Source organism: Bos mutus, chromosome 25 (assembly GCF_027580195.1).
Source record: "Bos mutus isolate GX-2022 chromosome 25, NWIPB_WYAK_1.1, whole genome shotgun sequence".
Lineage (NCBI taxonomy): Eukaryota > Metazoa > Chordata > Mammalia > Artiodactyla > Bovidae > Bos > Bos mutus.
In genome coordinates, this window is record NC_091641.1 from 17,098,918 (window position 1) to 17,114,026 (window position 15,109).

At 52.7% G+C, this 15,109-nt stretch overlaps 1 protein-coding gene across 13 annotated transcripts in view; it reads right to left on the reverse strand.

Annotated features, from left to right (window-relative positions):
- Positions 1-554: 554 nt before the first annotated feature.
- Positions 555-15,109, reverse strand: part of IL4R (interleukin 4 receptor) — a 50,009-nt gene continuing 35,454 nt past the window's right edge. For all 13 annotated transcript variants that reach the window (XM_070362732.1, XM_005907610.2, XM_070362733.1 and 10 more), the window contains 5 exons: positions 10,810-10,966; positions 7,180-7,279; positions 5,136-5,214; positions 4,092-4,141; positions 555-3,038 (listed from right to left, as the gene is read on the reverse strand). In XM_070362732.1, the coding sequence (XP_070218833.1) occupies positions 1,520-3,038; positions 4,092-4,141; positions 5,136-5,214; positions 7,180-7,279; positions 10,810-10,966 (1,905 nt within the window). In that variant the 3' untranslated portion in view covers positions 555-1,519. The remainder of the gene's footprint in view (positions 3,039-4,091; positions 4,142-5,135; positions 5,215-7,179; positions 7,280-10,809; positions 10,967-15,109) is intronic.

The window sequence follows — 15,109 nt, forward strand, 5'->3', positions numbered from 1 at the left end:
CCTGCCTGGGTTCAGCTTCAGTCTGCCACTGGCTGAGTGACCTTGGCAAAGTAGCAGCTGCCGGTACAGCCCTGCCCACATCTCCTCCCTGTGCCCCCTACTTTCAACCTGAGGACTTTCCTGGAGCAGCTGGAAGTGCTGGGGAGTTAATGCCCCTGGACACAGCCCTCAACCAAGGACAGATGGGAATGTGTGGATGAACAGCCCAGCTCCCCACCTCGAGGCATGTGGTGTGCCTGGCTTTCTGAAGCTCCCAGCGGCTGAAGCAGCTGTTGCCTGCGCTGGCACTCTGTGTGATAACACCTCAATTGCTTCCTGCCCTTCCCCGCTCCCTTCCCCATTCTCCAAGCAGGACTTCCTGGGATCACCTCCTATTTCAATGAACTTCACTTGAATTCCGGTCTTGGGGAAACCCAGGAAGAGACAGCAAGTTACTTAACCTCTTGGGCTGGTCTCCGTTCCTCTGGATGGGAAGATTCTGTGAGTTAATAGAGATAAAACAGTTGCCAAGGATGCTTGGCAGGATGTTTAATAAATGGTGGCGGGGGAGGGGAAAGAGATAAAGAACCTTTATTTATACAAAACTCCGTCTCTTCCCATTCCACCCTCCTCAGCAAACACAAACACCCAGTGATGAAATAATTTTTGAGATGCACACAAACAAGCATTCTTCAACCTGAGGTGGGAGTTGATGATGTGTGGGTGATGTGCCTGGTGTCAGCGTCTTGGTCGCCCCAGCTCACTGGATCAGGGGGCCTGAGCCACACCTTCTGAAGCAGTGATGCCAGCAATGGCATCCCTGGGGGCACACGCCTGCCCCAAGGTTGCCAGGCATGCCTCCTCTCTGGGGATCCAATGCTTAACAGGAATCCCAGCCTTGCGTGGGAAGCTGGCCACAAGCTGTCACGTCTCAGAAATCACAATTTATCATGTCCTTGGTTAACTCCGCTTAATTAATCACCCCTCTGCAGCTCAGACCTTGCCCCCAGCGTCAACTTCTGTTGAATGAATAGACATCTCTGGGCAGATGACCACCCTTCCTGGACCTCAATTTCCCAAGGCCTCCCAAGTCAATTCCCCAGTTGGCTTGGTGAGTTTCTAGGCTCAGCATCCAATCTAGAGAGATGGTGGTAGCTACTCCGGAGTCTGGGCAAGAACTGGGTCAGAGTGACAGAATATGCCTTGAGTATGCCAGGGACAGTCTGCTGGCACATCTGTGAACCAGTGAAGTGGCCAAGGTGCACAAGCCAAGGTGCCCGGGGAATCTCCAGATGACTGCAGGTGCCTCTTTGGGCACAGCTGCCTGGAGCCCCCACTCCCGTGGGAGGTGGTGAGCCGGGCCAGCAAAGGGAGCTGGGGCGTCCAGTCCCTGTAGACCTGGCGTCTGAGAACTTCACTCCAGAGTTCCCAGAGTCTTCTGGAACTCTGCCAGCCTGGCAGCCTTCCAGGGGCAGGCATTTCACAGGCCTGATTAAGGCCCCATCTCCTCTGTAGACTTCAGCAAGGAGCGGGCACGCACCTAGGAAGCGTCCATGCACGTGGGGCCTGGGGAGGGCATGGCAGTCACTGCAGGAGCCTGGCCTGAGCTCTGGGCATGGCTGGGGGCATTGAACAGAGGGCACTTACCCTCCTCTGAGACACCTAAGGGTGCTAGGGAGGCCGCAGAGAGGCTGGCTGCCAGTGGAGTCCCCTGGGGCAGGGAGTCTGGGGCTTTCAGCGGACTCAGCAGAGGCGAGGACCTGTCCCCACAGCAGCAGCCGCAGCAGGGGCTGGCCACAATTTGCGCCTTGCCAGCTTCCTCCTGGCCGTGGCACTGCTTCAGGTGGCCACATAGGTGGCAGGTGAGGGCTGAGTAGATGATGCCGTTGCCCAGGTCGTCCCTGAGAGGGTCTGTGACCGGCACGGGGGCGAAGAGGGGTTTCTGTCCATCGTCTCCCTTGACTGCTGGCTCCAACTCAGGCCACTCTGAGTCCTGAGGACTGTGAGGGGGGTCCGTGTCCAGGCCGAAAGTGAACAGGGGAACGGGAGTGGGGGAAGGGGTCCTGGGGCAGCCAGAAGCAAGGCTCTGGAAGGGTTTGTAGCCCCCTTCCCCGCTGCTGGGGTCAACCCCAGAAGTCGCAGGGCAGCTGTCACTGCTGGCAAGCAAGCTGGAGAAGGCCTTGTAGCCGGCCTCTTCAGAGGGCCCGAAGCCGGCCGGCCCGCTGTCCCGGGTGCCACCCTCCTTCACCGCCTGCACAAATTCCCGGTAGCCGCTGCTAGGGGCCGAGGCGGGGCCGGGGGCCGCCCTGTGCTGGAGCACCCTCTGACGCAGAATCTGTTCCCAGGTCTCTGGTTCCGGCTCGGGGGTGGTGGGGATGTTGGGGTCCACTTCCCCCAGGCATTTGGCCAGCTGTGGGTCTGAGTCAAGCTCTCCAGGGCCCGAGGACTGGCTCAGGAAGGTGCTGAAGCTGCGGTAAGCAGGGTTGTCTGAGATGGTGGCGGGCATCTCTGGGAGAGGCAGGCCGGCTGGGTTCTGGGTTGGAGTGGCCGGAGGACTTGATTCTGGGCTCAGAGGCTGTTCCTTGTCCTCAGATGATGCCTCCTGGGGCCCCACCCTTGGGAATTCGGCCCAGGGCCTCTGAGCATTTGCATTTTCTAAAGGGGGAAGAAGGCAGGACTCCACACCTTGTGGACTAAAGCCCCCAGTCTCATCTCTGAGAAGGTGCAGGAACAGGCTCTCTGTCAGCCGGGCCGCAATGTCCTCTCTGCCCTCCTGGAAGAGGCCCCCGCTGTTCTCAGGTGATGGGCAGAAGCTCCCTTTATCTTCCTCCACTTCCTCTTCTTCCTTCTCCACTTGGGCCTCAAACAGCTCCACGCACCGCACCACACTGATGCTCTCAGGCCGGAGGATCGTCTTGCTGACCTCCACGGGGCACCATGCTACTTTCCCAGAACCCTGGGAAGGCCCATTTCTAGCAGCCTTAGAGAAGTCGTCATCCCTCTCCATGCCATGCTCCAGTAAACAGGGCAGGAGCTTGGCAAGACAAGTCTTCCAGTGTCTACAAAAACAAAGTTTAATCAGAGTTCACTTTCTCCTCTTGACAAACTCCTATTCACCCTTCAAAGCCCAGCTCAAAATCACCCTGAACTGGTGTTGAGACAGGCTGGGACCTGGGACCCTTTGCTGCACTGCTGCAATGCTCGCACTGGAACAAACCTCTCCTTGAGCAACAGAATATTAAGAAACTATATGGAAGTAAAAATAACTGTGTGCATGCTGCAGTTGGGGCAAACGATGGACAAAAGATACAAAAAGACCCCAAACCTCAACTGCCACTTTTGAAGAGCTGGGAGCAAAAGCAGTGTCAGGAATAAAAGCAGGGTTCTGTGCATGCCCCCTGCACACCACACCACCAGAGAATCAGGCAAAACACCTATGCCATCTTTCCAGCCCAAGCCCTGGACACACCCCCGCCCTCACCCTGTATAATGAACCAATTCGCCCCTCCCTGGTAGTCAGCAAGGGAATCTGTTACTTGTTCTCCACCCCTGCTCCCCACTGCAGCAGGGGCTCTAATAAAGCCTTGCCAGGATTTCTTGTCTGACCTCTAATCAACTCCCCACGTGGTGATAGTGGTAAAGAACCCTCCTGCCAGTGCAGGAGACATCAGAGATGTGGGCTCAATCCCTGTGTCTGGAAGATCCCCTGGAGGGGGGCATGGCAACCCACTCCAGTATTCTTGCTTGGAGAACCCCTTGGACAGAGGAGCCTGGTGGGCTACAGTTTAGTCCACAGGGTCGCAAAGAGTCGGACACAACTGCAGCAACTTAGCAAGCGTGCACGCACGGCTGCCTTGCTTGTTACCACCATCAGCCTTGCTCAGGACAGACTGGGCATCCCAAAGGGGTTCACTGACCACCCCCCAACCAATGAAACTCAGGGGGCTCAGTTGGCAGTTGACCTACTTAGACCACCCCTCCCTCTGCCACCCCTCAAAACCCAGTGTCACAGGACAAGTGCTGAACACCCAGGAAGGAAAGGCAGACATCAAGGGGGTGTGACTCCAGCTTCAAGATGGGGCCCCCCACCCTAATTCCAGCCCCTTACATACGGGCATTTGGCTGGTTCCTGGCCTCGAGACCGCTTCCTCCACAGTGACACCTAAAACGTGGAAACAGCCAATGACACAGAGCAGAGAGGCCTTCCCACCCAGCCTGGCATCCAGCAATGCTCAGAGCCTGTTTGACTTGAGGAGACTTGACATCATCAAAATTTCTAAATTTGGGGATGATTTGTTATACAGCAAGAGCTAACTGATACATAAATGACACCATGTGCTGTAATATTCACTTTCTGTGAATTGTCTCAGTGAATTCCAACATCAGCCCTGTTATAACCACTACTATAACCCACATGAAGGAACTGAGGCTCAGAGAAGTTAAGCAGCTTGTTAAGTCTACCCTGCAGATAAGCGACAGTGAGGGTTCAAAGCTGACTCCAGAGCCTGCCTCAGGGTCCCTGGAGAACTGAAGACTCACAGACCTTCCGTTCTAGACAGGACTTGTATCCCCCTGCGCCCCTTCCTAGAGAACCCTGATGGTGCTCAGGCAAATTCCATGTGGCCACTGCACTGGGGAAGCTGGCCACACTCCTAGCTCAGGAGTGTCCATCTGGATGGTCCATCTGTGAGGAGTATTCCCACTCCTTATAGGGGAGTGCTTTATGAAAGAGGCTGTGATGTAATTCAAGTCATTGAGAATGGAGAGATTTGCTGGTGCTTCTGGGGCAGTTTCCTGCTCTTAAGAGGAAGAAACGGAAAACTTGTTCCCTCTTCAACTCCTTGTGACCTCCTGTCCTACACGGGACAGGTACCTCCCTAGGAGACGATATGCAGAGGACCTCAGAGACCTCAGAACAACAACAAAGCAGGAAATCCAATTCCAGAGGACCCCACCCCCCGAGCTGAAAGAACACTCATGGAAGCCAAAGAAGGGAAGCCAAAGCCTCTAGCTGTTGACTCAACCTACCCTGAAATCTTCCTGACTGCCCACGTGCAACCCGCAAAGTCAAGAGATATCCCTAACACCCCACGTGTCTTGACATGTGTTTCCCGATACACACGACCCAAAGCATCCTCACCCACCCCTTTTCCTACCTGAGAATCCTGGATGACAACAGCCACGAGGGGGCTGTGGGCTGGGTTGGGAATTTGGTCCCACCATTCTTTCTTAATCCTAAAAAAGAAAGGACAAGTTGTTGGTCCCTGAGAATCACTAACAGGTTGATGTTCTCCCCATACAAAAGATTCACAGTCACCCAGACTTATTAGCTCAGAGATCACGCTGATAGATTTCTGGCTCCCTCACCCTCACCCCGTGAAACAGGTTCTTCCACCTCGGGGGCATTAGAGCTGGGTTCGGGTCCAGCAGTTTGCTACCCAGAGTGGAATTCCTGATGCGGCCGCCTCCGCCCCAGAGGGAGCAAGTCCCTGGGAATTAGGGGAGACCCAAGCGGCAGAGGGACTTCCCAGGTGGTGCAAATAGTAAAGAATCTGCCTGCCGATGTAGGAGCCACAGGAGACATGGGTTCGATCCTTGGGTTGGGAAGATCCCCTAGGGGAGGAAATGGCTACCCACTCCAGTATTCTTGCCGGGAGAGTCCCATGGACAGAGGAGACTGGTGGGGTACAGACTATGGGGTCACAGAGTCAGACATGACCGAGCAGCTGAGCACAACACACACAAGATGCAGAGAGAGAATCCTGGGTTTCCCCTTCAACAACCTTTCCTCTGGAGCAGCGGAGGACAAAGTGCCCAGAAGAAGTCTGGCATGGCCGGAGAGGCCAAGGGGTTCTTCCTCCCTTCCTGGGTCAGGGCTGGGCAGGAATCTTCTCAGACTGCCTCTGGATTAGCCTCCACCTACTCCACTCAGTCAGTTACCACCCATTTACTGAGCACCTCCTAGGTATCACTCACTGTGCCAGGCTTCAGCGGACAAGACAAACAGAAACACCTGCCTTCACAGAACAGACCTTCTAGAAGATGGAGACAGACAAACGGATGCGGAAATGACTATATGACATCATTCATTCCTGACAGGAAGTGCCAGGAATAAAAATAAAGGCCATAAGGGACCAGAGAGGAATAAAGAGTGTGATCCAGGAAGGCCTCTCTGAGGAGGTAGCTTCCGAGAGGCGACTGAAGGTGGAGGAGGTACGGGTCTCAGCAATGCCTGGGGAAAGGGCTTTCCAGGCAGGGAGCACAGTGAGTGCAAAGGACTGGAGGGAAGAACTTGCTTGGGTTGGGAGTTCGAAGAACAGCAAGGAGGTTGGAGAACTAGGATACAAAGAGTGGTGGGTGGAGAGGACAGATGATGGGGAAACTGAGGCTCAGAGAAGGGGAAAGACCAGCCCAGAGGGCTCAGAGGTATCAGCGACAGACGTGGAGAAGGGACCTTGCATTCCCTGCACACCTACTGTGCACCTGGCAGACTGCGGATACTCACTCACCATCAGCCCTCCACCATCGCCCTTCCTTATGTGGTCAGCTTAGGCCCATTAGTCCCATTTCAGAGGTGGGGGGACTGAGGCTCTGAGACTCCACATTCCTAGGGCTCATGCTCACTGGAGACAAGGCTCCTTGCACCCAGAGCTCCGGGACTCCCTTAGGACTCTTGGGACTGATGAAATAGGGACCCAAGGCTAAACAGAGGTTCAGAAACTCGGTCATACAGTTACCAAGTGCCAAGGCCAGGATCCGAACCCAGGTCTCCTGATTCTGCAGGGCAATCGTCTAGAATTCCTGTCTATTACCACCTGCCATCAAATGTTTGGGGCGTACCCTGGGTACGATCCATCTCCCTTCTGCCAAAGGAAGGCCCTGTCCCCGGCCAGCTCCATCCCACTGTCAGGCCATCACCCCTCAGAGGAACCCGCCCTGGCACCCCTGGAATGTCCCCCAGCTCGTCTTGGCCCGATTCCTTCAGTGCAAGGGTCACTATGGGAAACAGCCATGGTTACTTGCTGGCCTGGCATCTTCTGCCTCCCCAAGAACACAGGGTCTCCCTGTCCGTTCAGTGCCTTGCACATCGTAGCTCCTCAGTAAGTATCTGTCATTGAGCAACAGGGCTGCAAGCTGTCAGGTGAGAGGGGAGATTCCTGCCCACTCCACACTCCGGGGCGGCTGGAGCCCCGGACTCACTTGATGATGCTGATGTAGCAGGACACGCACACCGCCAGGACGATGACGCACGAGATGCCGACGCCCAGCTGGAGGCGCTGCTCCCAGGTCTCCTCGTAGTCTGGAAGCAGAGGGAAGCTGTGAGCCTTCGGTGCGCCACATCCAGCCTGGTCTCCACCTCCCAGAGAAGGAGCCCGGGGCTCTGGGACCCTCCAAGACTCTGCGTGCGCTGGCTGCCGTGGCAGCTCCTACTCCCTGCTCTGAGCCCCCGCCACCCTGGCCTCCTCGCTGTCCCCTGCTCTCCCAAAGCTCAGGGCCTGAACTTGCCTCTCTTTCCTGAAGCACTGAAGTCAAGTGCAGAGACTTGGAGTTCCATGCCTTCAGTTCAAAGCCTGACTCTGTCAGAGACTTGCTGGCAACCCAGGACAAGAGGCTCACCCACTCTGTGCCTCAGTTTCCTCATCTGTACAATGGGGTTAATAACTACTTAACTCATTGCTGTGAGGCTTATACGATTTAATATACATGTGAAGCAGGGCCTGCAGAAACAAAGCAGTTTTCACAGAGCTGGACCCCTCTCCTTGTTCACTGCCAGGTCCAGAAAGTTCTCCCTCACCCCTTCTCTAATGTTACCTTCTCCCATCCCTTTTCCCTGCTTTATTTCCTTCTCGGACTTACTAGATCTAGATCTCATTTATATTTTTGTTTACTCGTTTATTTACTGTCTCCCTTTCCAAAATGTCAGTTCCACAGAAACAGGGATTCTTGTCTATTTTGCTCACCACTGATCCCTCGGCATCTAGCACTGGGCTAGTGTCTAATATGTAGTAGGAGCTCAAGAAATATTTGTGGAAATAATGAATGAGTGTCCAGCACATGGTATCTGTCCCACACGATCTATTTCCCTTCCCTTCTCCAGGTCAAAGGGGAAAATCCATTTGATAAAACTTTCCCAAGCACTTACTACGTGCCTGGTGCTATGCTGGACAATGGAGACAGACACGGAGCAGGCACCACTCACAGGGGCTACAGCCCAGAGCTGGACACAGACGGTCAAGAGGCGTCGACAGGACAGGATGAGCGATGCTGAGAGGGGTGTGATGGGTTGGGGTGGGGTACCTGCCATTATACCTAGCACTTTGAAGAACTCTTCCTTCAGTGAGCGTTCACAACAGCCCTTCCTTCTCCCACTATTCAGACGATGCCTCGCGCAGCTTCCCCCACCCTACAGCTGTCTCCCCTTCTTGGCCAGGCTGTGATGTGCCCACCCTGAGGTTTGGGCCAATCATGGGCCAAAACTTCTCCCCTTTCCAGGTATTTGAGTTCCCTGCCTCCCTTGCAGTTGGGAGAGGCCGTGTGACAGTCCTGGCTGATGAGATGCAAGGGGAAGTCCACCAGGACTGGAACGGTTTTTCCAGTCCTGTGGACTTTTCCAGTCCCATGCACCTTCCTGATAAAAGGTGCACGGGATGTACTCCTTGCGGCAGCCTTCCATTCCCTTTGGGCCTGGGACGTGAGGGTGTTCGCAGCAGACAGCCTGGGGCCATGAGGTGACAGTAGATAAGGACAAAATGCTACCATGCTAGGGGTGGCAGAGGGAAAGACAAGACTCCGGAGTGACGTCACCGAGCAGCAGTATTCATTGGCTAAACCTCTTTATTTTTTTCTTTCTTTTGGCCACGTAGTGCAGCTTGTGGGATCTTAGTTCCCTGACCAGAGATTGAACAAGGGCCCTCAGCAGTGGAAGCACAGAATCGTAAAGCCTGGACGGCTGGGGAATTCCCCTGTAAGGCCTCATTTTATGTGAGATAATTCAATATCTTTACTGAAAAAGTCACAAAGTGTTGTTTAGGGGAACAGAGTACCAGATGAGGGACTGTAATTCCCAGAACCCCTTGCAGCGATGTGTGGCCATGTGACCAGTTCCACCAATAGAACTTGAGAGGAAGTGATGTGTGTCACCTCTTGCTGAGGCTTTTAAGAAGCAGCTGTGGTCTCCCCACTCTCATTCCCTTTCTGCTGGCTGGATTCAGATGATGGCAGGGCCCTAGAGCAGGGATTCTTCACTTGGGGACTTCCAACATGGTTGCCATTAGAATTTAGGGGTCTGGGAGCTTTGACGGGAAAGAAATGATAGCTTTATTTTCACTAACTTTTAATATAATTTTATTGATTGATTGATTTATGGCTGTACTGGGTCTTCATTGCTGCACAGGCTTTTCTCTAGTGGCAGGGAGTGGGAGCCACTCTTTAGGTGCAGTGCACGGGCTTCTCACTGTGGTGGCTTCTCTCGTTGTGGGGCACAGGCTCTAGGGTACGCAGACTTCAGTAGCTGTGGCTCCTAGGCTGTAGAGCTCAGGCTCAGTAGTTGTGGTGGAGGGGCTTAACTGCTCCATGGCATGTGGGACCTTCCCAGATCAGGGACTGAGCCTGTGTCTCCTGCATTGGTAAGCAGATTCTTTACCACTGAACCACCAGGGAAGCCTTCACAAACTTCTGAAACCTGGCGTTTCCTCCCATTAGGAATGGAGACAGCAAGCTACAGTAATAGCAGCATCAGTCACTCAGGCCCCAACAGAAACCACAGGTATTCTCTTATCACCTGATGGCAGGAGTACCATGAAATATCCTTTAAGCTCATCTACTTTGAAATGACCGTACTTATGAGAACTACCACTAGATCCTATTTTTAATGTGTTATTAAAGAAGCCTATATTCTTAGATAGCAAATATATTTTAAAATCTTTTTATAATCACATTTCAATACAACTAGGTTTCCATTGAAATCCTCTGTACTTTATTTCATACATTTAAAAATATTCTGGCTTGTGGTTGTCAAGGGGGAAAGGGGTGTGGGGGGAGGGATGAACTGAGAGATTGGGACTGGCCATATGCACACTACTTTAAGTAAAAGAATTAATCAACAAGGACATACTATATAGTACAGGGAACTATACTCAGTACTCATTAATAACCTATATGGGAAAAAAAAACCTGAAAAAGAGTAGATATATGAGTATGTATAATTAATCAACTTTGCTGTACACCTGAAACTAACATAATATTGTGAATCAACTATACTCTAAAAAATACTGAGATGAGGTCCACAGGCTTCGCTGGACTGTCCATGATGCAGAAAGGCTAAGAATCTTTGTCCTAGAAAACGATGGAGCCACAGGGAGGAAAACCAGCTAGCAATCAGCAAAGTTCATGTTGAACTGTTACCTGAGCGAGAAATCCACTCCTATAGTGTTAAGCTGTGGAACTTGTGGGTTTGTTACTGTAACCTACCCCATACCCTGACTGTATACCACATCAGTTGGAAATTGTGTTATTGCAGTTAGAGGCATCTTATGATATGGAAACCAGATATTGGGCTGGGGTAAGTGGCCATGGAATAAAAGTAGGGAGCAGAGATGCTAACTGCTGAGCATTCCCTGGTTGCTAGTGGTTAGGGTTCCAGGCTTTCCATAGAGTGACTCTAATTCAATCACTGGGCCCTGGTGGGGAAACTGAGATCCTGCAAGCCGCGAGGTTAAGGCCAAAAAAAAAAGAAAAAAGAAAAACCACACACACACACTCACGAAACCCCCCAAAAAACAGAGACAGAGAGAGATGCTAACTGCTCAGGACTCCCGGGAGGGTACTCACAGTTAAGCCACTTGGTGCTGGGGCTCCACGCGCTCCAGCTGCTGTTGTAGCTCTGAGCCCAGGCCTTCACCCGTGCGCTGTAGGAAGCTCCAGACCTCAGGGTGCTGGCCGCGACACGCAGGGTGGGCCCCATGTAGGTCACGTTATAGGTTCTGAACTGGTGGGAGAAAGGGAGCTGTCAGTGCATCTGCTTGGGGGAGGGCAGAACCAGCTCCCTCCCAGGCTGCTGTCCTTCGCTGACCCCACAGTGCTGAAGAGCCACCAGCCTGGGTATTTGGTTACTCCTCCAACTCTAGGCCTCTGCCAGCTTCACGACAGTGACCAGAGTCAAGCAAGATGGGTCACAGAACCCACTCTTTCCCTACCCTCCACACCCCCACATTGATTAGCCATTTGATGTTACTGAGGCAAGCTGATGAACCCTTCTGAGTTTTAGTTGCCTCATCTGTAAAATGAAGGTAAGAGTTCCTACTGCTACTTTCTGGCTGTGTGACCTCGGATAAGTGACATAACCTCTCTGGGCCTTGATGTCTTCTTCTGCAAAATGGCGATAATAAAAGTGCTGTCCTCCCAGGGCTGTTGTGAGGATTAAGTGGGTTAATACAGGTCAGTACTTCAAGCTGGGCCAGGCATGCAGGGAGCACAAGAGTGATCTTTCTGAGCACAGACAGGGTCGCCACGTGCCTCTCTCTCCTTCAAGGGCCACTCTAGAGCCTCCCCAGTCAAGCCCAGAATCAATGGCCCATCATCTCAGTCCCGCCCAACCAAGCCCCTCAATGAGAAAGAACTTCCAAGATCTGCCCTTAAGTGAAAAGGGCAGGATGAAGACTAGCACATGTTGTCTGTTGGCTTTGATGTTAAAAACAGAAAGGGAGAAGGCTTAGTGATGGTGGCAGACAGGCTCTGAGATGGCCCCATGAGCCTCACCTCATGTCACGTCCTTGGGTCCTTCGGTCCCCTCTCCTCTCCTTGCCTGGGGCGGGGGATGGAGGGCACATGACTTATTCTGAACCAACAGAATATGGCAAAGGTGATGAATATGTAGGGACCACACGGATGCGATTCCACTATGGAAGACTGTAACTCCAACCTGCCAGGAGACTCTGGCTTTGAAAAGGTCACCAGGGAAGGAACTGAGGGCGGCCTCCTGCCAAAGGCCAGCAAGAACCCGAGGCTTTCAGTTCAAAGCCCATGAGAAACTGAATGCTGCCCACGTCACAGGAGCTCAGAAGGAATCCCCCTGCCAATTCATGTGTGTGCACCCTTGAGAGACCCAGCTAAGCCATGCCCAGGCTCCTCACCCCCAGAAACTCTGGGGCAATAAATATGTGCTGTTTCAAGCAGTCGTGTTTGCAGTAATATTATAATGTTTGCTTGCTCAGTTGTGTCCAATTCTCTGAGCTCCTATGGACTGTAGCCTGCCAGGATCCTCTGTCAATGGGATTCTCCAGGCAAGAACACTGGAGTGGGTTGCCATGCCCTCCTCCAGGGGATCCTCCCAACCGAGGGATAGAACCTGTGTCTCTTACATCTCCTGCATTGGCAGGCGAGTTCTTTACCATTAGCGCCACACGGTCTGGTATAAAGTGAGCCGAGCGGAGGTTGTACACAAAAAGGAAGCAAAGTCCTAACAGCCTGCTGGAGAAACTGGAGGGCAGCTGGTACAGGGTGGAGGTGGCAGGAGGAGACCCAGGGCAGGGAGAGAAGGGCACTCTCACTGTTACTGTCCCTTTCTAAATTGCAATAAACAGGAAGCAGCAGCTGGAGCTGGTTCACAGAAGGAATCATACACTCTAGAGAGGATCAGGGAATTGAGAAATATTTTTCTAAGAAACAAAAAAGAAATCAAGCTTCCAAGGAACTACTTGTGGTACATTTGTTTTTTTTTTTTTTTAACAAATGGGCCAGGTGTTCGGGAGGCTGTTCTGGGCAAAAGATCCCAGGGGAGGGGAAAATAGCACAGACTCTGGAGTTTAAATCCTGGCTTCGAATGCCAGCTTGGCCATTTCCAATGCTGGGACTCTGGGTGAGCCATTCCACCTCTCCAAGCCTCAGTGCCCTCATCACTAAAGGGAGAGACAAACACCTCTCCACCTGCAGGGTTTTCCCAGCCATTAGTCACAATACACATCATGCTTGGCACATAGTAGGCACTCAAGAAATGATCACGAACACGGCATTCACGGCCCTCGGTAGGCTTGAGGCCTCATTTTCTGCCTTTTCACTGTACACACTCCCACAGCCCCATAATCCTCAGATACGCCATGAATTTTCATACCTCCAAGCCTTCTACCTGGCCTATCCTCTCGCTAGAGAACTCCTATACATCCTTCAATGCCCAAGCCAAAACTCCATTACAGAATCTTTTCCAGAAATCATCCAGGATAAGGAGTAGCTCCATCTCCCGAATTCCACAGTGAGTTTCTAGTATTTTGAGAATTGATCCCACCAGTGTGAGCCACAGCTGGTGTCTGCAGTACTGTAGCAAACACAGCTGGACACCCACCCAGCATCCATACCACTGGGGTCAAGTACTCAAAGCTCTAGGTAGGTAAGCCTCTGTCTCCAGTTCCAGGGTTAATTCTCATTGGTCCAAACCAATCATGGCTATTTCATTCCCTAGCCTGTGATTGGTTAGAGAGGGGCAAGTGACCATCTCTGGCCAATGACTAATGAGGGGAATTCTTGCCAGCCCAGTTTTGTCCTTGGGAAGAGAAAGCTGGGGGAAGATGTCTCATTAGCTTCTGCTCCATCAACAAAAGAAGCTGGAAATGGAATTCTGAGACCTGGGGCAACCCTGAGCACCTACATGACCACTAAGCCACAGCCCAGGCACACTGACCGATTCTGTCCACTGGCTGGAGTGTGGTGCCAGGTCCCACACCCAGCTGCATTTCAGCCAGCCCAGTCTCTGTTCCCTGTTCCTCAGAACTTCCTTTGAGGAGCCACCCCTCCCTCATTCTCGGCCCATCTGGTCTGGGCGGGGTTGATCTGACCCGCTCCAGAGGGGGTAATGTAATCCTCCCCTGGCCAGTGTGAACACAGCCCCAGCATCCCCCTCCTGCCTACAGCCTGTGACAGGTTCAGAGACTGGCATGTGGTCCCAGGCAGGTATCTGATCACTGGCCCCGGGACTTTTACTGAGGCTATCCGGAGGGAAGAACTTTTCCCACCGTGGCTTTAAGGCCGGAGCTTCTATTGGGCATATTGGCCTCTATGTGAGCAAAGAGCCTGCTTAAAAATGAGGCCAAGGGCTTCCCTGGTGGCTCAGTGGTAAGGAATTTGTCTGCCAATGCAGGAGACATGGGTTCGATTCCTGATCTGGGAAGATCCCACGTGCTGCAGAGCAATTAAGCCCATGGGCAACAACTACTGAGCCTGTGCTCTAGAGCCTGGGAAGCCACAAGTACTAAAGCCTGAGAGTCCTAGAGCCTGTGTTCTGAAACAAGAGAGGCCACCGCAATGCGAAGCCCGGGCGCCACAACTAGAGAATAGCCCCCGCTCCCCACAACCAGAGAAAGCCTGGGCAGGAATGAAGACGCAGCACAGCCAAAAACAATAAATAAATGAAATTATTAAAGAAAAAAAAAAATGAAGCCAGGGCTTCCCTGGTGGCTCAGTGGTAAAGAATTAGCCTGTCAGGGCAGAGGACATGGATTCAATCCCTGGTCTGGGAAGATCCCACATGCCTGTGGAGCAACTAAGCCTAGGCACCACAACTGCTGAGCCTGTGCTCTAGAGCCTTCGAGCCACAACTAAGGAGCCCAAACGCCGCAACTACTGAAGCCCACGTGCCTGCAGCCTGTGCTCTGCAACAAGAGAAGCTATTGCACTGAGAAACTCGAGCACCGCAGCTCCAGAGTAGCCCCTACTCACCGCAACTAGAGAAGGCCCGCCTGCAGCGACAAAGACCCAGCGCAGCCAAAAATAAAACAAACAAACAAACAAAAAAAATGAAGCCAGCACAGAATAAGGCAGGACCAAACGATGGAGACTCCAGGATACTGGATCCAACTGTGACGAGCAAACACATGACCTTCCTTTGGATCCCATAGGTGGTACCCTTTTCTCCCCTCCAGCCCATCCCCTGAGCTAAGCCTTCACAGTTCCAGGAATTGGAAGGCGATTTACTGACCAAACTGCCTCCTTCTTTGGCATCTATGTCAGCCCCCTCTTCCCAACTGCTCTGAGCCTCTCCAGTATGAGCCCGCTACCCTTCCTGTTCCTGCCCCACATCCTGGCCCAGTGCCAAGGAGGGAAACCACACCTGAGAGGTGTAATCAACACCCACCACCTCCCC